This window comes from Octodon degus, unplaced genomic scaffold, assembly GCF_000260255.1.
Source record: "Octodon degus isolate 3935 unplaced genomic scaffold, OctDeg1.0 scaffold00331, whole genome shotgun sequence".
In the NCBI taxonomy this organism is placed as follows: domain Eukaryota; kingdom Metazoa; phylum Chordata; class Mammalia; order Rodentia; family Octodontidae; genus Octodon; species Octodon degus.
Window position 1 is genome coordinate 729,252 of NW_004524907.1, and position 25,193 is coordinate 754,444.

The following is a 25,193-nucleotide window of genomic DNA, read 5'->3' on the forward strand; positions in this document are numbered from 1 at the left end:
TTATACCTATTGTTTTTGCTAACATTGATACCCAGCCATGGACCTTGATCGTGTGTTATTCAGAATAGTTTTCAAAAGAGAATCTTGGTACTAAAAGTATTCCTTTGACTTACCTCTGAGCAGAGGTTGTATAGCCTCCTATTCAAATACAGAATCTTGTTAGGTTCACTTTTAATTGGCAATACAAGTTACACTTGGAATAACACTTGTCATTTTAAAACCGACTGCCTCCCAGTACTTACCCTTCAGAAGCTTAGCTGAGATACTGTGTACAGTTATCGGGAGACTGTGGAGCTTGTTTGCCTCTCTAGATGTACTAAACTGGGCTAATCAGCAAAAGCAGAAAGTGGCCAATATAACTAGACTGAATGGTTTTGGGTCCTTGTTGACCATTCTTTACTAAAGAAACAGTCCTCTGTAGCTCATTGATATTTGTTTGGTTTTTTGTTTTGTTTTGTTTTTTTGCGGAACCAGGGATTGAACTCAGGCCTTTGCGCTTGCCAAGGAAGTACTTATTCCACTGAGCCATCTCCCCGGCCTGATATTTGTTTTGAAAGGATATTATTTAGGATGTTATTAGTTTCCCCTACATGTTTTCTTCATGAAATCTTTGGAGAAGTTTCATTGCTGGTAATAATTCAGTAATAATAAATTAATAATAATTATGCATCCTTTGAGAAAAATGGCTTTCGTGGAAAAAGGTTTTTTTTTTTTTTTTTTTTTTTTTTTTTTTTTTTTTCCGCTATGATTTTATCTAACTGATCTGTGGCAGTGGGAGTAGAGTGTAACTTGATTAGCTCTGGGATCCTCCTGGAAGATTGGGAGCACATACTTCTGGGTGTTTCTAGGGGGTCATGGAGTCTGCTCTGGGCACAGTGTGTGGTCCCTGGCTCATTTCCTGGTCTGCATTGTTCCTCTGCTCTTCTTCCCTGGCCATGGAGACCTGAGCAGCCTCCCTCTGCCCTGCCCTCCCACCATGATGTTTCTGCCTCGAATCCACTGATCGTTGACTGAATCCCCTTAACATGCAAGCCAGATTAAATCTCAGATTTTGTATCTCAGTGACAGGAAAACTGACTAATAACATGACAAATTATGTGTTTCACATTGAGCATGAGAAAATGTATAGCTAAATGTATAGTAGGCCACCTAAATCAAATTTAAACCTGGCCGAGTAATTTCTTCTACAATTTTGGAAAAGATGGCCATGTTGTGTTTGTGTGGGAAAGATGGCAGCAAGTATGTCTGTCATCTGATGCAGAGTTTGCAAACAAAAACAGAATTTTACCAGATGTTTCTGTTCACAAACAAAAGCCTTTGTGAACCAAAGTACCACTTTTGCATTGTTCCTTTCCTTTATAGGTGAACCATGAGCTTTGTTTCTTTATCCTGTATTTTATGTAGCCTTGTGAGCCACATAACTGCTTAGTTGGGGTTTTTTGTTTGTTTGTTTGTTTTTTGAAACAGCCTAAGTTTAAAAATCAATAGATACAAAGGAGACCATCAAGAAAGTGAACAGACCTCTCAAGAATGGAGAGAAATTTTTGCAAATCATCTCTCTGATAAGAGATTTCTATCTAGAATGTTTTTTATTATAATTTAATAATAGAAACACAACCCATTTTTTTACAAGGGGTAAAGAATCTGAATTCACATTTCTCTAAAAATGATGTACACATGGCCAATTAGTACATGAAAAGAAGAGTGAATCAGAACCACAAAGATTGCCATGACCAGACAACAGATGCTAAGAGCTATTGTCTCAGCTGAGGAGTATAGACTTATCATATGGTCTAAGAATTACATTCTGTTCTTGCCTAAAGAGAAATGAAAATACAGCTACACTAAAAACTGTATAAGATTATTGATAACATCTACTTATAACAAGTAGAAGTTGAAATCCAAATATCTATTGCCTAAGGAATGATAAATAATTGGATGAATAGTATTCAACCATGAAAAAGAAATAATTTTTTTTTTTTTTTTTTGGCAGAACCGGGGATTGAACTCAGATCCTGGCATTTGCCTGTTGAGCGCTTATCCTACTGAGTCATCTCCCCGGCCCCCTAAGAAATAAATTATTGATAGATACAACATAGGTAAAGTTTTTAAACATGTTAAGAGAAAGAAGCTAATCATAAACGACGTGTAAGATTTCATTCATATGAAATGTCCAGAATAGACAGATCCATAAAAACAAATACTTTGGTTACTTTGGTAGTTTCCTAAGGTTGGCAAGATTGGAAAATCATTGCTAACAGGTACAGGATTTCTTTCTGGAGTAGTGAAAAGGTTGTATAATTGATTGGCATGGTGGTTACACAGACTACTAAAAGCCAGTGAATTGTACACTTTAAATGTACTACTGATATCTCTAAGCATATGTGCTAAAAATTGTAAGATTTTTTTAAAGAGGATAAATAATAGATAAGACATTAGAAATGATACAAAATTGCAAAACAAAAGAGGAATTCAGCAATAGTTATATTACACATTACTGTCTTCATAGTAATTGCTCATATTACTAGATATAAGTATATAAAATTTTTCAAAATAAAAATTTTAGGCATTAACTGCTCCTTTCAAAAAACCAATAGAGGGCGCGGGACGGGTCCCAGCTCTCCAACGGGGCCTTCAGCTTGTGTGTCCTCACCTCAGAAAGCCAGCAAGATGGCAGCAAACAAGAACAAGAGCCAGAGCAGCTTGGCCCTGCACAAAGTGATCATGGTTGGCAGTGGAGGGGTCGGCAAGTCGGCCCTGACGCTTCAGTTCATGTATGATGAGTTTGTAGAAGACTATGAACCCACCAAAGCCGACAGTTACAGAAAGAAAGTAGTTCTCAATGGAGAAGAGGTCCAGATCGATATCCTGGACACAGCTGGACAGGAGGACTATGCGGCCATTCGAGACAACTACTTCCGGAGCGGGGAAGGATTTCTCCTTGTGTTCTCCATCACGGAACATGAGTCCTTCACAGCAACTGGCGAGTTCAGGGAACAGATCCTCCGAGTGAAGGCTGAAGAAGATAAAATTCCGTTGCTCGTCGTGGGAAACAAGTCTGACCTGGAGGAGCGGAGGCAGGTGCCCGTCGAGGAGGCCAGGAGCAAAGCGGAAGAGTGGGGCGTGCAGTACGTGGAGACATCGGCCAAGACACGGGCCAATGTGGACAAGGTGTTCTTTGATTTAATGAGAGAAATCAGAGCAAAGAAGATGTCAGAAAACAAAGACAAGAATGGCAAGAAAAGCAGCAAGAATAAGAAAAGCTTTAAAGGAAGATGCTGCTTGCTGTGAAGACCGAGCTGGTGGCTGGAGCCCCTGCTCCGAGGACGTGGGGCTGGGCCAACTCGCTGAAGGCTGTGGTCGGTCGGCTGCTCTTGTACTCCCTGCTCTCCCCAACCCGTTCATCTGCACTTCTGTAAATGGGAATGCTTGGGAACCTGTGGCTGGCAGGAGAGCCCCGCCTCATCCCCGTGGGGAGCTGGCTGCTCTGCTGGAGCCTCAGAGTCTGCGCCCTCCCTGCCTCCCTCTTTCCTTCCCTCCAGACAGTTTAGGTAGATAGTACTGTAGGTAGGACACAGTCAAGTATAGATTTTTTTTAAAAAAATTATTGTAATAATGTCATATTTTCCCCTAGTTTTATAACTTTGCCATCTTTGAAATAAAATTGTCTTTTTAATAAGTTTTGGAAGAGGAGGCTACAGTGACTCCCTAACTCTTATCAATTTAACAATAATATTCAGAAAAATGCAACAAGCTCTAGTGACACTTGGCAAGTCCTGAAAGTTTCTAGGTAAGTTTCTTTCCAGTCCCCTGTGAACCCGAACCATAGCTAGAAAAACGAACTTGAATTAGGCCAACCAGATCAGCACCAGGGTCTTACATCTTCCTCATACATGAGACAGGAAGGTTGTAAGTTGTTCTCTTCACGTTTAGATGCTGGCCAGCTGCGGCCTGCATCGGCCCTTTTCCTCCTCAGCCCGCACCCCGATTGTTGTGCGGGAGCTCATATTGGGGTGGCGGACAGAAGCTTGAGCGGCGTGCACTGTGCCGATGCGCGCTGTCATACTCCGAGCCTTCTCAGGTGCTGTGGCGAGGACTGTCCTACCTGCCGGCCGTGCTGTGCGGCCCCATCTCCTCCTCCATAGCCACAGCCCTGCCCTGCTCTGTTTTGTTCATTATCAGAAAAATTTTCTGAAAAAAATGATGACTTAAAATTGTATCCAAAAATCAAGAAGCCAGAGCCCGCGCCCAACCTGCTACCTCTCAGAATTGCTCAGTGATTCTAAATTTATAGTGAGAAGAAGTGCGGGAAAATAAGACGTCACCCCCAAGACCTCTGAGAACTGGCTGCTGTTTCTTTTCAAGACAGCCAGGTAGTTAGGTAGAAAAGGATCTGTAACCAGGAGAGAACGCTCGTCCTTCTTACTGCATCAGTATTCTAGACTCCGCAATCAGAAGCACCCCCATCGGGAAAGGGTCTCCCCCCATTGTTCACCATGAAGAGGTGAGCGCTTCATGCATAGGTGCCAAAAGTGAGTTGGGGGCGGGCAGGAGCCTGTGGAATTCAGGATCGTTGTGGGGGCTGTGGAGATGGTGGTGTGACTCCTGGAAGCCAGCTGATATCACCTTCCAGAGAATCATCTTTTTGAATAAAAAGCCAAACACACACACACAAAAAAAAAAAAAAAAAAAAAAAAAAAACAATAGAGGCCAGCCAAAAAGCTCAGTGGATTAAAGCGCCCACAAGCTTGCATGGGGGCCACGGGTTCGATCCCTAGGCCTGCCATGCCAGCCCCGCCCCCCCAAGGGCACGCTGAGACAGCAATTGCGACTGGGCGTGATGACGCATGCCTGTAATCCCAGCTCTTGGGAGGCTATAAACAAGTGGATCACTACAAGTCCGATCTAGTTGTAAGACCCTGAACACCCTGTAGACCATTCCCTAAAATAAAAAAAAAAAATTTAAAAAAAGAACTTAGTAATACAGTCATCTTAGGTATCGTGTGTATACACATACATGTTATTTTTTTCCTTTTTCTTTCTTTTCTCTTTCCCTCATCCCAGTTGTTCATTTCTTTTGATCAATTTCTTTCCCTTTTACTTTATCTATTGTACCTGTCAGATTTTATTTACTATATTAGGTTACACTTGGGAGACAATGCGATGTTTACACATGCAGGTCTCATCTATTTTACTTAAGACTATAGCCTCTAGCTGCACCCACTTACCTATAAAAGCCTCAAGTTTACCTTTCTATATAGCTGAGTAATACTCCATTATATAAAAACATTGTGTCTTATCTATTCCTCAGTTGATGGGCATTTGGATTATTTGCAAGATTAAGCTGTGACAATTTGCACTGCTATAAACATAGCCGCACATATATCACTGTGGGATGATGTTTTCAGTTCTTCGGGAAAAATACCCAGAAGAGGAATAGTTAGGTTTAAGGGGGCCTCTAGTCCTAGTTTTGTAAAGAATCTCCAGACTGATTTCCACAGTGGTTGTAGCAATCTCCACACCCACCAATAGTAGAGAAGGGTTCTATTTTCCCCACAGCCCCTGCAGCATTTGTTATTGATTGACTTCTTGATGATAGCAGTTCTTTCTGGGGTGAGGTGTGATCTCAGTGTTGTTTTAATTTGCATTGGATCCTAAAAGTTGGGAGTTTTGTTGTTGTTGTTGTTTTGGGGGAGTTGGTAGTACTGGGAGTCAAACTCAGGACCTTGCGCTTGCCTGGCAGGCACTTAAGCCACTGAGCTATCTCCCCAGCTCTGCATTTCTCAAATAACCAATGCTGTTGAACATTTTTTCATATATTTATTTGCCATTTGAATTTCTTCATCTGAGAAGTGTATATTTATCTCATATGCCCATGTTTGGACTGGGTCTTTGAATTTGAGGGTCCTGCTTCTAGATAGAAGAAGTCTTTTGTCTGAGGACAGTTGGCTAAGCTTTTTTCCCAATTTGTGTGTTTTCTTTTCATTCTGTTGGAGATTTCTTTTGATGACAAAACTTTTCAGTAAGATGATATCCAGGTATTGACTCTTTGAAGTATTTCCTGTGTAGGTTCGTTTTCATTTCATTCATGAACTCTCTGCTTATCCCTGTGTCTTCAAGAAAGCTACCTACTTTTCTTCCAGTGTAATAAGATTTTAAAACCATCAGTAAATGTCTTGCAAATCAGCTGTTTAAAAATACAAAAGTACTTTGAAATTCCTTTAAGATATATTACTATTAACATTTACTTTCCTTTAAATTTCATATTGGAACGAGATTCCTAGTGGTGAATGAAATAAGTCATGCTTGCAGAAACAGTGCATGTTGATAAATGTGATATTATACATTGCCTATGAATATAGCTACAGCATTAACATTCTTGTTTTATTTGGGGAAATTATTAGGCGGTTAAGGTGGATATATATATAACTTCCCGAAATGTATACTTGCTTTTTGTTTTTGTTTTTGTTTTTTTTGTACCAAGGATCAAACTTAGGACCTTAACTCCTATCTCCCCAGTCCCAGAAATATATAGCTTTTAATCTCTACCAGTGAGTAGATAGTGACAGCCTAGTTGGCTAATTATACGAATTATATTTAATATTGAGTTGAAAGAGCAGAGATCTTTTGAAAACCTAAAGACAATGGAAGTTGGTCCCTTCCTGACACACAGTGATATTTGACATTTATTTCAGCTCCCGTTATTTTCACTGGAAAATGAACCTATGTGTAATTCTGCTGATCCTAGTTTTCATGATACCTTTTTACATTGGCTATTTTTTCGTGAGCAACATCCGACTATGTGAGTACTTTGCCTTCTCATTTCAGCAAATAGATAGGGATGAGTACTTTTGGGGATTGGCACTGTGGACAGCATCATTCCTGCATTACTTTCATAGACACTATTGTGCACTTCCCTACATGGTCACAAAAGGAATACAAAATTGAGTGGATGATCACTTGTCCTCCCATAGCTTTATCCCTGCTTCTACTGTAATGTCTCTTTTACTCAGTCTTCATCTTAATTTTGCCAAAGTTTCTTTTATGGTGGGAAGGACACCTTCACTAAAAATTGTGTAATCCTTTCATTCATTTGCCAAGTGAAGAATCAATTAAATATTAATTAGCATAAGCTCATTTTTATAGAGCAAGCTCTTTAGTATGTTTTTGCTAGCAGCCTTATCTCCTCTTAGTGCATAAACAGCACTAAAAATTGTATAATGCCATCATTCATTTGCCAAGTGAGAAAGCCAACTATTAATTAGCATAATAAGCTTAGTTTTTGTAGAGCAAGGTCTTTAATGTTTTTGCTAACAGTGAAATTTCCTGTCTTAGTGCATAAACAGCGACTGCCTTTCTCCTGTCTCTTATGGTTGACATTTATGTATTTCTTCTGGAAACTGGGAGATCCATTTCCCATTCTCAGCCCAAAACATGGTGAGTATATGGGGAAATGAGGGAATGAGAAGAGGGTTGGGTCATTTTCTATTTTTGAAATAAATTTTTTTAACCTCTAGTTGTGGGAAATATGGGACATTTTTTCCCCTAAAAATGTCTGGTTTTAACCAAATTTTCCCCTTAATTCATAGGGATATTAAGTGCTGGTTTTGGAACAGACTTCTATCATTCTAGAGGAGTTTTTGACCTTGATTTAGTGAAAACATTTCAAGGGTTTGAGAGACATAGAAAGATGTTTTTAATTTAAATGCTCTGATATTACATGCAGAGCTATGGGACAATATTTATGTGCATCAGTCATTCTATTACTGTGACCAAATACCTGAGGTGATCAGGTATAACCATAAAAGGAGGTAAAGTTTCTTTTGACTCACAGTTTTGGCAGCGTTAGTACATGGCCCCTTGGCCTGTTGGTCTTGGGCTTCTAACGGGGCGACTTCCCATGATGAGGGTGCAGAGCAGAAGCTGTTCACTCAGCAGTCAGGCAGCAAAGAAGGGACAGGCTGCTGTTATGGGTCGCTCAGCATAGGAACCAGCTAGACTAGACTGGAATTTGAATATAGAACATGTTATTACTGAGCTCAGGGTTGTCAGTTCCCATGCAGGAGGAGACTGAACAGTGGTAAACCCATGTAGCAGGGGGTGTTTATAACAAAAATCACATCCTGTTTGATAAGCAAGTTTGTTATCTAGCATAGAACAACAGAAAATGACATTCATTTAACACAGCTATAAACTGTAACTGTAAAAGGGGTCTTTTACAGTTTAGTGATAAGCGCATATTTTTTACAAGATACATCTTAAGCTGACTATGTTTACAGGAGATGGTTAAGGAGGGAATTTGTTTCAGCCTGCTGCCTTGACAAGAAACAGTTACTCACTGCTAAACAGCCTTGAGCATAGAAAATACATTTTTTTAGAGTAGATAACAGGAAGCACAAGGCTCCTAATAATTTCTCACAGTTAAAGCACAAAATTCAGTTCACCCATTACAGCTGCGATATTCATTCTTTCATGAGCAAGCCCACACGTGAGCAGAAGACTTGCGACTAGGCCCCTCTTTTACAGGACCCACTGCCTCCCAGCAGTGCCAGGATCTGGGGAAAAACCTCTAAACACATGGGCCTTTGGGAGAGACGTATTCAGATCATAGCAGTATGTTTATTTGGACATGCCACATAGATAAGCTTTTATCAGATTCCTAAAAGGTCAGATGATGACAAAAGTTAACTTTAGGGTAGTGTGAGTGCCTATAGTCTCAGTGACTTGGAGGACTTAGGCAGGAGGACTGCTTGAAACCATGAGTCTGAGGCAAACCTATGTACACAGTAAGACTCTGCCTCCGCACCACCACCACTACTGACGTTAGGGACTTTTCTTTTCTTCTGTACTAGGGATTGAATCTAGGGCCTTTGTACAGAACTGCAACCCAGCCCTTTCTTAAGGTTTTATTTTGAGAAATGGTCTGTAAGTTGCCCAGACAGGGCTTAAACTTGTGATCCTCCAACGTCATAGCCTCCTAGATTGCTGGGATTATAGCCATTAGCCACTGTGGTGGTTACTTTTCTCTCAGTGCTGAGACAAAATACCTAATGCCCAAAATGAAGTAAGAACAGGTTTATTTAGTTCACAGTTTGTGGAGGTTTCAGTCCATAATCACCTGGCTCTAAGGTAGGGTAGCATGACACAGGGGCAGCAGTTCAGAGACAACAGAAGCAACAAGAGGAAGAGCAAGCCACTTTTGTAAGCAGGCTACCACCTCCTTGGATGGGTGTAGCACTCACACCATCTGCCTGCCCTGCTCTTGCGCAGGATGAAGTTATTTACAAAGTGAGGCTCCTGGCTCCCTGCTGAGGTAAACTTCTCAAATTGACAGAATATATGAAACATTACAGTCCACCCTTGTTAACTTGGCAACCAGGCACACTTTTTTTAACCCCCTCTCCAGATGTAAATACATGTTTATTCTTACCGTTTCACAGCTTGAACATTATAACACAGATTAACAATCCTTAAGAGTCAGTATTAAGTTTTATCAACATTATATTACATTAGAAGCATAACATTTTGCCCCTGACCCCAACCCCAAAGACTCATGCACATCCCCTTATGAAAAAGGCATTTGGTCCATCTGCGAGAGTTGCCAAAGTCCTAACAGTTTCAGCATTGCTGAAAAAATCTAAGTCTCCTTTGTCTCCTACAGGATGTGAGGCCATAGTAAGCAAGAGGAAACTAGAAAAAAGCAGCTAGAAAAATACAGGGGGGAAAAATAATAAAAAATAAAAATACAGGGGGAACCCTGGGGAAATAGTGTTGTAAAAACCATGAAGAGAAAATAATTTTAAACAAGAAGGATCCAGTGTCATAAAAGAATAAAGATACACTATCCTCAGTCCTCATTCAACTCCTCCAGCAACCTTAATAAGTCCAAGCCTCAGCCCTTCACCTTTCACCATAGTGATGGGGGTTGGGAGAGGACAAGCCTGCCAGTTCCAGTCCACTTGGAAAAGTAGGGTCCATGCCAACACCACCCCACCCCCCAAAAATAGAAGAAGGCCTGGAATGGCTACAGCATCCATGGATATGGATATTGATTCAGAGCCTGGAGGTAGTTCCTGGGGTCCAGGTGACAAAATGATGGTTTCTTGCCAAAGATAATATTGCCTCCAGAAAATTGCCAGTGAGCTGGAAATTCCCACTGTTAAAACTATAAGGCTTGTTGCTATAAACACCCAAGTGTGTGTGGTCAGCACCCATCAATACAGAAGCAAGCCATGCTTAGGAAGGTGTAAGAAGGGGTTTTTAATGTTTGAGTGACCTGACCTACGGCCCTTGAGGGAAACTCATGGTACAGCCTCCAAAGTTTCTTATACTGTGACTGATCCTGCCACTGACCATGATTTCAGTAACCTGGCCTTTCAGATCTTTGCTTTTATTTCCAAATAATAGTACCTTCATTAAGAAAGAGACAGATACACAGAGGGAGAGATGGAGAGAATACTTGGAAAAGTAGGGGAGAAAATGTACCTTGATATGAAAGTTAAGATCCTAAGCCCTGGTACTAGACTATGTTTGAATCCTGGCTCCACTTACTAGCCGTGTGATCTTGACTCAGTTACTTAACCTTTGTGTGCTTACATTTCCTCATCTATAAAATTAAGCTTTCAATAAAATCTGCCACAAGGTAAAAGGATTAAATTAGGTAGTATATATGCAATGCTTAAAACAATGCGTAGAACATAGCAGATACTTGATTAACGTTACCTATTGCTGGTATAAGTATTAGGGAAAAGCAGTTTCATTCAGTGTAAAAGAATGAGACGAAAGCTAGCCACAGTGGTGCCTTCCTGTAATCCCAGCAGTCTGCTAGCTGAAGCTAGATTGAGAGTTTGGTGCCAGCCTGGTCTCCATAGCAAGATCCTGCACCAAAAAGAGTAGGGTGGAAGTTGGATTACAGTCAGTGGGGGAATGAATTTAAGGAAGAGGAGATGATTTCTTTCGAGAAGCTTAGCTAGGGTTGGGGAGATAGCTCATTGGTCTAAGTGCCTGCCTGGCAAGCACAAGGACCAGAGTTCAATTCTAGGTACCGCATGCCATGCTGGCTCAGGAACCCTCAGTGTGGGAGTGCATACCTTTAATCCTAGTGCTGGGGAGGCTGAGACAGGAGGATCACTACAAGTCTGAACTTAGTATCGAAGAGACCCTGTATCAGATAAATAAATTTGAAAAAAAAAAGCTTAACTAGTAAAGGTAAAATAAACAGGGACTGATTCCTACAGGTAAACGTAAGGTCAAGAATAGGCTGTTTCTAGAAAATAGGCTTAAAACAAAAGGGAAAGAACTGGTGGAAAGGTTGAAGAGCAGGAGCAGGTGATGGAGTAAGGTTATGGAGTAAGGTTCTGGAGGATGTAAAAAGAGATTGAATAACATCAGCAGCACAAGTAGAGAAGTCTTAGCCTAATTTTTTTGTTTACTAAAGGTAGAAAAAGAAATGTGCTGTGCCAAGTGAGTTTGGGCCAGTAAAATTAGGGAAAAAAAGTGTACATACTTTAGAAAAATAACAAAACATGCCCAAAAGGATGGCCCTGCCAAATATGTTGATGTGTTTTAGAGGTGCTTCCTAGGTTCTTTCCTGAGCAAAGAATTGGTTAAAACAAGCACAAAAGGTAGCAAGATTTTACATTTTTTAAAGGTAGGAGAAGAAGCACTCCACAGAGTAAGTTTGAGCCAAGTAAAAGTAGGAAACAACTACACTGTGCAGCATGAGTGGACCACTGTTGAGAGAGAACACAATAACCCAGAAGTCTTCACTTTAGTCACCATCTCATTCTGTGGGAGACAACTACGATAATTATAGATGTAAGTGTACCAGAGTAAAGAAGATACATGCCTAATAGCTTAGTTTTTTTTTCCAGGGGCATCACCTAAGGAGAGGGACAAATGGGGAGAAATGGATCAAAGTGTATGTGTGAGGGGAATGGAGAGCGGTGACTGACCATGGGCAAAATAAGGAATTACTAGGATGTGAGTTAAGAGCAGACACTGTTTGTGAAACACCAGTCAAGTGGGTTGTGCATTCTAGCAATTTTAGACCGCAGGCATGGCCACAGGGAGCCAGAGCATTTGGTGTAGTGGGGATTGTAGGATGAGTGCCTCCAAAGGAGAGGGTGGGAGCTCGGGTCCTGGTGATAGAAGGTGAGGCAAGCAAGCCTAGAGTCCAGGCTGGGGAAGAAGAGGAAAACAAATGATGAGAGCCCAGTGCAGCAGCTGGAGTGGAAATACAGGAGCAAAAGGACCTGAGGAGTAGGAGGGGAAGCCCCTGCTCAGACATGGGAGACTGGAATTTAGATGTTCAAAACCAGTAGTACCTGAAAGTGAAAGGCAGCTTGTCGTGTGGCCATAGGAATTGATGGCTGAAGTAAATCCCATCCTAACAGTCAGTGAAAATGAGTGTCTTCCTATGATGCCAAACGAGTTATCCTCTGGCCTTGCTTGCTCTCATTTGTCCCAGATACATCCCCTAGTGGTACTTATTTTAACTGCTGAATTGATTTTTAGCATCTTCAAATGATAGGAAACAATTGATAATTAGAACACAACTGATGGGGCCGGGGAGATGGCTCAGTGGAATAAGTGCTTCCCTGGCAAACGCAAGGGCCTGAGTTCAATCCCTGGTTCCACCAAAAAAAAAAAAAAAGAACACAGCTGATAATCTACAGTTCATGTATTTGCCTATGAATTACTCATCTGTCTATAAATTCAGCCCATTTATTAGATGTATTATATATTTATTGGATGTTAAAAGGAATAAAGTATAAACTAAAGAATATGACCTAAAAGGGAAAATATGTGTATCAGCAGTGTCTAGTACCAGGTATTACTTGTAATATATGCTAATCTAGATTTACTTTCCTAATTCTTTTAGTCAGAAGTTTTACTAAAAGTATTTTGAATTTACATTGACTATAGTAAACTGTCACTGTTATTTACAGTTCTTGTTGCTAGTTTACTATTGTCATTACCCAGTAAGAGATGGTTCTGAAGCATATGAGACGAAGAAATTGTTAATGAACATTTATATAATTATCACAGGGAAGCTCCATATAATTAAAGGTTGGCTTGTATGAGTGAATTCTGTGTAATAATTGATGTTTTTAGTAATGTTTCCTTCTGCAGTACAGATGAGCCATTTTCTGTACACTGCCTGGGGTTAACGTGCTTTGATGTTTTCAGGGATCTTGTCCATAGAACAGCTCATCAGCCGAGTAGGTGTGATTGGAGTGACCCTCATGGCTCTGCTTTCTGGATTTGGTGCTGTCAACTGCCCGTACACGTACATGTCCTACTTCCTCCGGTAATGTGCATTTTGTCTCTTCTGTTTTCCTTCCCCATTATTTGAATACATACCTCATAATACTTACCTGGCAGGAGAGATACCATGATCATGAATGAATACATACCTCATATTGTGCTACCATTTTTCCTATGTACATATCAGATCTGTGATACTGCCTTTTTATTCTCTTCCTCAGTTCCTGTGGGTATTGACCCGGAAACTTGCTAAATAAGTCTTACCACTTATATTGCTTGTGTTATTTGCCCTGCATTCATTGTTTTTTAAACACTGAAAAATTTTGTCCCTTCATCGTCACTTGCTAAAGGCATACTTTTAGTAGACAGTGCTATGAACTGTTCCCAGCTGTTCCCAATCAGTTCCTCCTTGAAATAGAAGACAATGGCAAATTGAAAGTACGTTTAGACATACCTCCTAAATGTCACCTGATCCAAGCCAAAAAAGAGTAAGAGAACTAGTTACCCTCTGCTGCCCTAAGATCCCACAAGAACCAGCTATCAGAAATACCAGTAAGAGGGGTCAGGGAGATGGCTCAGTAGAATAAGCACTTCCTTGGCAAGCGCATGGGCCTGAGTTCAATCCCCGGTTTTGCAAAAAAGAAAAAGAAATACCAGTAAGAGCGTTTTAGTTTATCATGATCCTTTTAATGTTTTCTAGAAAAGGCAGGACCTTAAATTACTGGCTAATGATTGGCAGGTGACTTGTTCTTCCAGGTGATTTGTAACATGCCCAAGGGCAAGAGCCCAAAACATTGCTAACAGTCTATACTTCTTGTAGGAATGTGACTGACACAGACATTCTAGCCCTGGAACGGCGACTGCTTCAAACCATGGATATGATCATAAGCAAAAAGAAAAGGTAAGAGTAGCGCATTAAAGAATTTGTGTTCTAGTAGAATTTCTCAACAAAATTTGACTATACATTGGTGCTAGAAAGTAATTTCATCTTGTTCTTTATTTTATTAGTTCATGTTTGCAGTGCAGGCAATTTGCAAACATCCTGGGGAGTGGTTACATGTACATAGCATAACTTTGGTTTTTTGTTTTAATTTTCTAATCTCCTTGCCTGCCCTCCTCCCTCCTCCAGTTCCCCTTTCCCCTTTTTCGTACATGTTGATACTATTTGTCTTAGCTCTTATTATGGCCTAAATGTTTACCTTAATTGGGGTTATTAGGGTCCTGCACATGACTCATCTTTATTCCTCTCATTTCCTCTTCTCACTCCCACCCTGTTCCATTCCCTATTGGAAGAGTTCTATCCCTCTGCCCCTTTTATAATTTTCTTTATGTCTCAAATGTATGTGTGTCATTCTTTATATACTTAGCAATAGTATTCCAATATATAGGACATTTTGGGTTTTTTTGTATTTAGTACAGGGTCTACAGGGACTCATAGTGATTCTCCTGTTTTCACTCTGGGATTACAGGCGCACGCCACCATGCCCAGTCTCATTTGCCATCTCAATGTGCCCCAGGGGCAAGGCCAGCAGGGCACTCCAGGGGATTGAACCCTAGCCACTATGCTCTACCTAAGCAGATGCTTTAGTCTGCTGAGCTATCTGGCTGGCCCTAGAATATTTTCTTTATCCAATTATCTGTTGATTGGTATACAGACCACTTCTAGGATTTAGCTATCACAAATTATGCTGCAATAACATTGGCATGTATGTATCACTGTAGTATGATGACTTGAGGTTTTGGGGGAAGATGTCTAGTGGGATGATAGCAGGGGCATGTGAAATTTCTAATTTTAGTTCTTTTGAGAAGCCTCCATACTGATTGCCATAGTGGCTGTACTAGTTTGCATTCCCACCAATACAAGAGAGTGGGGCTGGTGAGATGGCTCAGTGGTCTAAAGCACCTACTTGAAACAAACTTAGCAAAGCCCAGGGACCGCGGTTCAATCCCCCAGCACCACATGCCAGCCAGCCCGCCCCCTGGTGGGCTGAGCTGGCCACACACACACACAAATAAATAAATAAAATAAAAATAAAAATAATACAAGAGAGTTCCTTTCTCACCACAGCCTTACCAGCATTTGTTATTGCTTATTTCCAAAGGATTGCTCATCTTACAGGAATAAGATGGCATCTTAGTTTCAATTTGCATTTCTCTAATGGCCAGAGATATTAAACGTTTATTCATATACTTCTGGACCATTTGTTTTTCTTCCTCTGTGAAGTGTCTGTGTATTTCTCTAGCCCATATCTTGATTGCATCTTTAATTTTAGGTGGCTTAATTTTTTTTTAGTTCTGCATATATTCTAGATATTAGTTCTCTGGGGAGTAGCTGGCAAATTTTTTCCACATTTATAGGTTGTTTCTTCACTCTATTGATTGATTCTTTTTCTGTATAGAAGCTGTTTAGTCTGATATAATCTCATTTGATGATTCTTGCAACTATTTCCTGTGTGATTAGGTTCTGTTTGAAAATCCTTTCCTACACCTCTGTCTTCAAGTGTTTTACCTATTTTATCTTCCAAAACATTTAATGTATCTTTTTATGTTTAGATCTTTGATCCATTTCAACTTTAATTTAGTATATGGTGAAAGATAAGGGTCCCATTTTATTCTTCTACAAACAGATAACTAATTTTCACAATACCAGTTGTTGAATGGGCTCTGTCCTCCAACATTTGCTTTTGGACCCTTTGTCAGAGATCTTAGAGTTGAATATATCTGGGGAGGTTTCTGTATCCTCAGTTCTGTTCCATTGATCCACAGGTCTGCTTTTGTTCTAGTACCATGGCATTTTTATCACTATTGTTTTATTGTAGAGCTTGAAGTCAAGTGTAGCTGTACTGCTGGCTTTGCTTTTTTATTATCCTGGGTCTCTGCTAGGTCCATATAAATTTTAGGATTGTTTTCTGTAGATCTGTATAGTATGCTGTTGTTGTTTTGATTAGGACTTCACTGAATCTGTATAACAGTTTTAGAAGTAGGGCCATTTTGACAGTGTTGGTTCTGCTACTTGAGTAAGAGATGTCTTTCATTTGCTGATGTGTTCCTTAGTCTCCTCCTTCAGAGCACTGTAGTTGTCTTTGTAGAGGTTTTTCACTTCCTTGGCTAGGTTAATTTCTAGATAATTCATTGTTCTTGAAGCAACTGTAAATGTTACTATTCTCATTTTCGTCTTATCCCTTTATTATTGATACACACAAATACTAATTTTTGTGTTGCTTTTACATCGCACTACTTTGCTGAAGTTAATTATTCTAAGAGTTTTATAGTGAAGTTCTTTGCATCTTCTATGTAGAGTATCCTGTCATCTGCAAATAATGACAATTTAAGCTTTTTCTTTCCTATATGTATCCCTTTTATTTCTTTCTCTTGCCTAATTGTTCTGGCTAATGTTTTAAGTACTGTGTTGAGTAGAGGAGGTGATAGTGGACATCCTTGTATTTTACACTCTTTTCTTATATTTGGGAAATTTTGTTCCATAATTTCGGTAAGCATGTTAGTGAATCTATCTGTACTATCTTCTAAATTTTCTCTAACTCTGATTATCTTTAGCTTGGTTTTCTTGTCATCTAGTAGCTGCTGGATAGTCTTCTCTTGTTCTCTTGTTTTCCTTTTGGCTTCTTTGAGCTTTTAATCATAATGTAATATATTGTGTTCAATATCAAACCATCTGTCTTCACACTGGTCATTTCTGCAATGTATGAAATTTATACTGTTTTTTCTTTTACATATTTGTCTTACATCTTTTTCAGTATTTCATATCCTTGTTATTTAGAGCTGTTTTAGTTAACTCATCCAATTTTTTACCTATCTCCAAAATTCACCATGAGCAGGCATGTGGAGTATAACTGCTGTAAACTTTTGGTTCCTTTCCTCTTTGCATTCACCTATTTTCTTTATCCATTCTATGAACTTTTTGTGGATTTTTGCTACCTGATATTTTGAATTGACTGAGGACATCAAAGCAGCTATGACTGTGCATCTACAGACATTAAAAAGACTTCCAAAACTGCATCAGGAAGTGGCAAGAAAAGGGCCGTCCAGATAGCTCAGCAGATTAAAGCGCCTGTTTAGGCAGATGCAGGCGTGGTGGCACGTGCCTGTAATCCCAGCTCTTAGAAGGCTGAAAACAGAAGGATGATCACAACAAGTACAGTCTGTGTAATGAGACCCTGTAAATCCTGTACTAAATTAAAAAAAAAAAAAAAAGTGTCAAGAATGATGAGATACATTAAAGTGAAGGGGAGTATTTTGAGGGGGATTCATGGCAATGTGTCTTTCATATAATAAACCTTTAAAAATTTGAATATGCATCGCGTGTTTTGTGTAAATCTCATTTGTTTTCAAAGTGGGATGTCATGGAAATCTGTATCGTGGTAGACAGAAGCGAGTGCTCTCCATTCAGACTGACATGAATCCTTGGTCTGCACAATACAATGTGACCACACCTATAAGAATGGAGATAATAATAAGACTTGTAGAGCTCTTAGAACACTGAGCCACACCTAGCTAAGAACAGCTGCTGAGCTTATTAATAATCTTTACAGGATAATCACTTGGTTTTCATACTGTGCCTTTGGAAAGTGGATGAAACTGAACTGTGGGAGTCTATGTTTCCTTGATGAGGTTTTGTTTCTTTTATTTCAGGATGGCAATGGCGCGGAGAACTATGTTCCAGAAGGGAGAGGTGCATAACAAGCCATCAGGGTTCTGGGGAATGATAAAGAGTGTTACTGCTTCAGCTCCAGGAAGTGAAAGTATCCTTTATCATTCGGCTTGATTCTCTTTACCCTCTGAGCCAAGGGCAAGACCAAATAGCCTTGGGATGGTCCCTTATAAGATACCTGATTGCATCAGAGTTCAGGCTGGTCAGCGATAGGCTTTGGAAGAATCATATGTATTAAGTCATCTTTCCAACACCTGCAAAAGATCAGAAAGTCATTTTTTTTTTTCAGCTAAAGAGGTCCTACAATACAAAAAAATCAGCATTTCTATTTTACAGATGAGAAAAGTGACCCAGAGGGTTAGGCCACACTGTGATTTGTGGCAACTCTAGGAACATAGTCTCTTCTTAGTTCTTCTCATGACACTATTATAGAGGAAACACCACTAAATATAATGGCTCCCCGAAATAGATAATTTGTATATGGGATGGTAAAGTAAACATTTTAAAGTAAATGTTCCTAAAAAAATTTTAAGAATCTCTGCTTCTCTGAAAATTTTTTGGTTCAAAAGTCCAAATGACTGGATTTATAGATTGCCCCTAGCCTGGCTACTTGAAGTGTGTTTGAACTGATTCCCAAACTGAGCAACCAAATCCCTACGTGGTTTCCAGCCTATAAGGTTAAAACTATCAAGGCCTGAGAATCAGACACATATTTGTTTTATTCTCTGAACTAGGGAAATACACAGCCCCTTCTATTTGAATTGGAAGAAGCAGATATGAATTGGAGGAGAAAAGTATAATGTATTGGTATAAAGTGTGATTTACATCCCACTGGTATCAAATTCATATAAGACTAAGACCAAGGAAAGGCAAGATGATTATGGCAGAGAAAAAGGAATGATTTAATTGAGAAACATTTACTTCATGTCTCCTATAGCCAGGCAAAGTACTGAGTGATAGGATGGTTAGGAGACTACTAGTGTCTAGCCTCTCCTTAAGCAGTTTACCATCTCATCAAGGAGAGACCAACGTAACTAGTTCAGCCTGCTGTGCAGCGGGCTGCGTGTTGCCAAGAACAGCCACTATTGAGGAAGGAGCTCAGGATGCCTGTTGATTCTGGTAACAATAGGATAAGTCAGAAGAGAAAGATTTGGACTGTACTCAATGATTCTATTTTAGAAGGGACCAATTTCACTTTTTATTTATTAAAAATCCATAAAAACCAAATGTATACATTTAAGCTACTTTAAAAGTCAACAGTTGCATCAGATGATTTACCCTAAATCCATTTTCTAAGTGAGGAGACTAATACTACATACTGAGTTCTTGGGAAGCAGCGTAGCTCAGTGGAAAGAACAGCCGTGGAGTTAGGCAGGTCTCACTTTACATCCACACCTGATAGTTGTGTGACTTTTAAGTCATTTTACTCACTGAGCTTCCCTTTCCTTACCTGCAAATAGGATTGTTGGGAGAATAAAAGAAGAGAAAATCTATAAAAAACTAAAGAAGGTAACATCTATAACCCCAGCCGGTGTTAACAATCAAGATTAGGGGGGCCTGCCCCTTAGCTCAGTTCTTTAGGTGGCTGCTTCAACAAAGCAGCTAGGCTCAGGTTGCTGTGGTTCAATCCCCACAACTCAAGCCAGCCAAACCTGCCCTGAAGGCATTCGGAGCAAAAAAACAAAAAAAAAAAAAAAAAAATCAAGATTAGCTCCCTTTCCAAACAGTGCATTTCTTCAGATACTGTAGATTATGCTTTATTGTAAAGGTTATTGTATTACCTGTGGCTTAAAGCAAAAACCAAATAGGAAGCCATCTGTCTGGGTTGGGAGAAGCTGAGTGGCCGCTTGATGTCGTGATGCTCACAGTGGAGAAGCTTTTACGCGCCCGGGTTAGAGGCTGGGGAAACGGCCCTGGTGTGGTAAAGTTACACTGCTGGATCTGAAACTGGACACTGCAGGTCCAGGCACTTCCTAGGGCCAGCTACAGAAAAATGCAAAAGCCAATGCTTCTTTTTTGCTATTTTTTGAAACTTCTCTGTGATTTAAGCCTTGATGTATGTTCTGTGCCAGATCTTACTCTAATTCAACAGGAAGTGGATGCTTTGGAAGAACTAAGCAGGCAGCTTTTTCTGGAAACGGTTGATCTATATGCTACCAAGGTACAGAGCAAGGAAACTAAACTCTGGCATTTTTTTACCAATATGACTGAAGAGAGCTTTTTAGTATCTTATAATCAGGCAATGCAAGAGATATCTCACAGCTTCTTCATAAGCCATGAGCCATTTAGGAATGAGAAATTATTGTTCCTGAGTTTGTTTCACAAAATCCTTAAAGGAACACGGTCTCATAGAAATTGAAGGTATAGTTAGGAGAGAATTTTCAACATCCATGGAAGGGTGATACCACTTCTCACTGACCCAGGATGAAGATAGCTCCGTTGCTGCTTTTTATTCTCTTACAGATGAGCGTTACAAGAACAGTAATATCACTGCCATGGTTTGGCCCTATTTAAATTACTCAGACCAAGAAGTATCCCAACTTTCCTGTGGATACCTGAAGTACATTATAAGTATGCAGAATCTGTTAAGATTGCAAACTGTAATCCTTTTTGAAGGTAGCTTTATAAGGGTAGCTATCTAGTGTAGAGGGTAATGCAGGCTTTGGAGACAGGCCTGAGCCTACTGACCAGTGTACGCCGTGGGCAAGTTTGTTGACCTCTTTAAGATCCAGCTTTTTTATCTGTAAATTAAGATACTAGAACATATTTCATAAAAGTTTTTATGAAGCTTAAATACCTAATGCCTATAAGATATTTGTTCCAGTCTTGGGCTTTTAAGTAAATAGCGAATGTTGGCTGTTGCTGTTCTTATTTTAATATTACAACCAACAATCATTCATAGAGAGAACTCTTGTTGAAAATAAGTTTACAAAAAAAAAAAATAAGTTTACATAGGGCTGACCAGATAGCTCAGTGGACCTTAAAGTGTCTGCTTAAGCAGAGCTCAGTGGCCAGGGTTTGATCCCTGGAGTGCTGTGCTGGCCCCAGCTCAGGGGCTCATTGACAGCAATTGAGACTGGGCATGGTGGTGCATGCCTATAATACCAGTGCTTGGGAGGCTGAAAACAGGAGAATCACTATAAGTCCTATCAATGTAGTAAGACCCTGTAGACCCTGTACCAAATACATAGAAAATAAGTTTACATGAAATTAACTATATTTTATGTTTGTTTTTCCTTAGGAGAGAATAGAATATTCCAAAACATTCAAAGGAAAATATTTTAATTTTCTGGGTTACTTTTTCTCTATTTACTGTGTTTGGAAAATTTTCATGGTAAGTATATTTTGTCAAGAACTCAGTGATCTTCCCTGGGAATGACTGAGGTACAGTGGGTTTGATACATTGAGCTCAGTTCCAGATTGAGATAACAGAGAACATGACCTTTTACAGCGCTGAGCTCACTCTTTTCTCCCTTATTGTTTTTAAAGGATCTAGAAAGGGAAGTTGCTTTTTTTCTTTTAGTCAGACTTATTTATGAAGTGTTGGATTATGAAACCTATATTGATTTAAATGTTTGTTGGTTTGCTGTTCTTTCCATAGTACCCATGTACATAACTGTATGTAATCTTAGTTCCTACTTTCAGCTCAGAGTAGAAACCAAGTATCCTTTTTAATAATAGTTGCCTAAAAACTGAAGTCCAAAATAAATTCTAAATATATTTCTGCAGATACATTCATCTTGTGGGCTTATTGCTGTTGTTTGTTTGTTTGTTTGTTTGTTTCTTTTAATCATTTATTTAGTACAGGGTCTTGCTACACAGCTTGGCCGGCCTCGTAGTGATCCTCCTGTCTCAGCCTCCCCAGCACTGGGATTATAGGCATGCACCACCATGCCCGGTTTCAAGGGCCATCACTTTTAGGACTCTTGCTGCCTCTTTGTAGGACCTCTCTCTCACACCCAGGCATACCTGATCAGCTGTCATTAGATATTAATTGATACTTATAGTTTATCCTTTTCCTGTCTGGCTTATTTTACCCAGCATGATTTTTGAGGTTTCGTTGGTGTTATGGTGTATATCAGTAATGTATTCCTTTTATTTTTATCCGATGGTAGATATTAGGTTCTTGTTTGGGAGTGTTACAAGTAAAGCTGCTGTGAACACTTTCGTGTAAGTGGATGTCTGTGCATCAGCTGTTTTTCCTTGGATAAGAACTCAGAGTGAAGCATCTGATTCATAGGCAGATGTATAACTTTAGATAAATGAACCAAATTCTTTTCCAAATAAATTGTATCCTTTTTATTCCTACTTGAGTGTATAGGAGTTTCAGTTGGATGCTCACTTGGTCCAGCCTATTAATTTCTGTTTTGTTTTGTTTTTGTATTTTAGGGAAGGGTCTGCAGGATGTTCAGGGTTTCACTACTAGATCGAACTCCTAGTGATCTGCCTATTTACAGCCTCCCAAGGGCTGGGATTACAGGCGCCCGCCACCATGCCCAGTCTTAATCACTGTCTCAGCGCGCCCTGGGTGCGGGGCCAACATGGCAGGCCAGGGAACCCTCGACCCCTCTGATAGATTTGAGATAGTGTATCCCATTGCCATTTAAATATTGTAGGTGTGTGAAATACACTGTCTTATCTCTGAGAAAACTAAACAAAAAAAGGGGATATAAATGAAGGACCATTTCGTATCTGTATATATAAAATAGGATAGATATACAGCTACTTTCTCTTAATTCAATGAGAAGAAAGATTTGTATTAATAGTGTTTGGACAGGATATCATGTCTGCATCTTCGATGAATGACTACTACAAAGATAATATGCAATGTATTGATTATTGAAATTGTCCTGCTAATTGATTTTGAAACCATCTCATTGCTATTTGTTTCTCAATAAAATTAATTAAAAAATAAATAAATAAATGAAAATATTTGAGATAGTGAATTTACCAAATACCTGGTAGGAAAATGTACATTAGCCCAGTGCCTAAAGACATCTAGTTTAGCTGCTTTTCTCATGTGCTCATTTGTGAGCCATGTTCTCTCTGGTAAAATCTCTATTTCACTATTCGACTTTTTTTTTTCCCCAGAACCAGGGATTGATGTTTATTTTCTTTGTTTGGGAGCTTAAATTTTTTTTTTTAGTTTTTAATATTCTGGAAATCCTTTATCAAATACATGGCTTTCATATATTTTGGTTCTAATCAGTAGATTTGACTTTTCATTATCTTAGTATCTGGTTTTTGTTTCATTTTTCCTATTATGGATTGTGTTTTCTTTGGTTTAAGATCCAAGAAATCTTTGCCTAATCAAGGGTTACAAAGTTTTTATAGAAATTTTGTGGTTTTAACATTCTAGTCTATGATTGTGAGTTGATTTTTCCCCCCTGTGGTACCAGGGATCAAACTCAGGACCTTGAGCTTGCCAGGCAAGCACTTATTCCACTAATCTATCTCTCTAGTCCCTGATTGTGGGTTATTTCTTTAATGTCATTCATATGGCATTCATAGGCCAAGGAGATAGCTCAACAGCATAAGCACTTGCCTGGCAAGCACAAGCTCCTGAGTTTGATCCCAGGTCCCCCCCAAAAAAAAAAAAAATGTGTGTGTGTATGTATATATGTATGGCATTCATTATTTTTCATATAGCTATCCAGTTGTTCTAGCACGGTTGTTGAAAAGATTCTTTCTACGTGAAGTTGCCTGTGCAGTGTGGGTCTGTATGTTCATTCTCTATTCATTCCTCTTGGCATACAGTGTTTGCCTTTAGTTATACTATTTCCATACATTAGTTATACTAGTCTCATACTTAATCATTATTTTATAATATGCTTAAATCATATGCTGTAAGTTTCTCTACATTTTTAAAAATTTTTGTCTGTTTGTATCCTTTACATTTCCATATGAACTTTTTTTTTGTAATTTTTTTCTTTATTTATTTAGTTGATACACGGTCTAACTACACAACTTGGACTAGCAGTGATCCTCCTGTCTCAGCCTCCCCAGTGATGGGATTACAGGCATGCACCACCACATCACAGCTTTCAGTGGCCAACATGGCATGGGGCCAGCATGGCATGCAGTGCTGGGAATCGAACCCAGGTCCTTGTACTTGCCAGACAGGTGGTTAGACCACAGAGCTATCTCCCCAGCCCTCCATATGAAATTTACAATCACCTCTTGGAACTTGCATTAGAATTACATTAAATCTAGGGCCAGCCAGATAACTCAGTGGATTTTTTTTTTAATTGAGAAATAAATAGGAATGAGCCAATTTCAAAGCTGATTAATAGGACAGTGTCGATAATCAATACTTTGTACATTGTTAGCTTCTTAGTGGTTATCCATAGTACAAGAAGCAGACAGGATTTCCTGTCCAAACACTATTAGTACACCTTTTTCTTCTCATTGAATTAAGCGAAAGTAGCTGTAAACCTATCCTATTTTGTGTATATAAATACAAAATGATCTTTCCTTTGTATTTTTTTTTTCTGTCAGAGGTGGATATTCTATTGGCATTTAAATACTATAGGTGTTTGAATTCAGCTAAACAATCTAACACTGTCTAGCAGTCTATAATATTAATGGGTTATCCTCAGAAGTTACTGACTTGAGCCTTTTACAGCTCATCATATTAATATGGCTTTACTTTATATACCTCGTTTTTATACTTTTCTGCTGGTTGGTTAAGACCAAGATAAAGCAAGACCTATATAACAAGAAATGTAACTTTTGTATCTGATAAGGTCAGGCAAGTACTCTCAGGATTTATCCTGTAGCCCTTTACAGACACTTTGTAGATCCTTTGTCAGTGTCAGCCATGAGGATGAGTCACAGCCATTGCTTGACCAGTTTGCTCTCTGTGAAAGCCTAGCTCAGTGGATTAAAGTGCCTGCTTAGGCATGCTGAGATAGTGTTGAGACTGGGCGTGGTAGTGTGCCCCTGTAATCCCAGCACTTGGGAAGCTGAAAACAGAAGAATCACTACATGTCTTATCTGTGTAGTGAGACCCTGTAGACCTTGTAGAGCCACCCTCCACTAAATACAAAAAATAAAAATAAATACATTAAATCTGTAGATCAAGTTGAAGTAATATGTTAACAATATTGAGTCTTCTGAACATGCTGTAAACCTTCCTATGTTAGATCTTCTATAGTTTCCTATAGTTTGTAATTTTTATTGTTATATAGTAGGTAACTAAATCTGGTTGATTCTTTTTTTTTTTTTTAATTTTTATTTATTTGTTTATTTATGT

General features: G+C 39.3%; 1 protein-coding gene and 1 pseudogene across 2 annotated transcripts in view; both read left to right on the forward strand.

Annotated features, from left to right (window-relative positions):
- LOC101575572 (Golgi pH regulator) overlaps nt 1-25,193 on the forward strand; it is a 49,636-nt gene that overhangs the window by 15,684 nt on the left and 8,759 nt on the right. The window contains exons 4-10 of one of the 2 annotated variants that reach the window (XM_023708101.1): nt 6,696-6,802; nt 7,336-7,437; nt 13,192-13,312; nt 14,090-14,170; nt 17,920-18,029; nt 20,005-20,099; nt 21,180-21,272. In XM_023708101.1, coding sequence (XP_023563869.1) covers nt 6,696-6,802; nt 7,336-7,437; nt 13,192-13,312; nt 14,090-14,170; nt 17,920-18,029; nt 20,005-20,099; nt 21,180-21,272 — 709 coding nt within the window. The remainder of the gene's footprint in view (nt 1-6,695; nt 6,803-7,335; nt 7,438-13,191; nt 13,313-14,089; nt 14,171-17,919; nt 18,030-20,004; nt 20,100-21,179; nt 21,273-25,193) is intronic. The other variant, XM_004647832.3, reaches the window with a different exon arrangement.
- Nucleotides 2,608-3,648, forward strand: LOC101575174 (annotated as a pseudogene).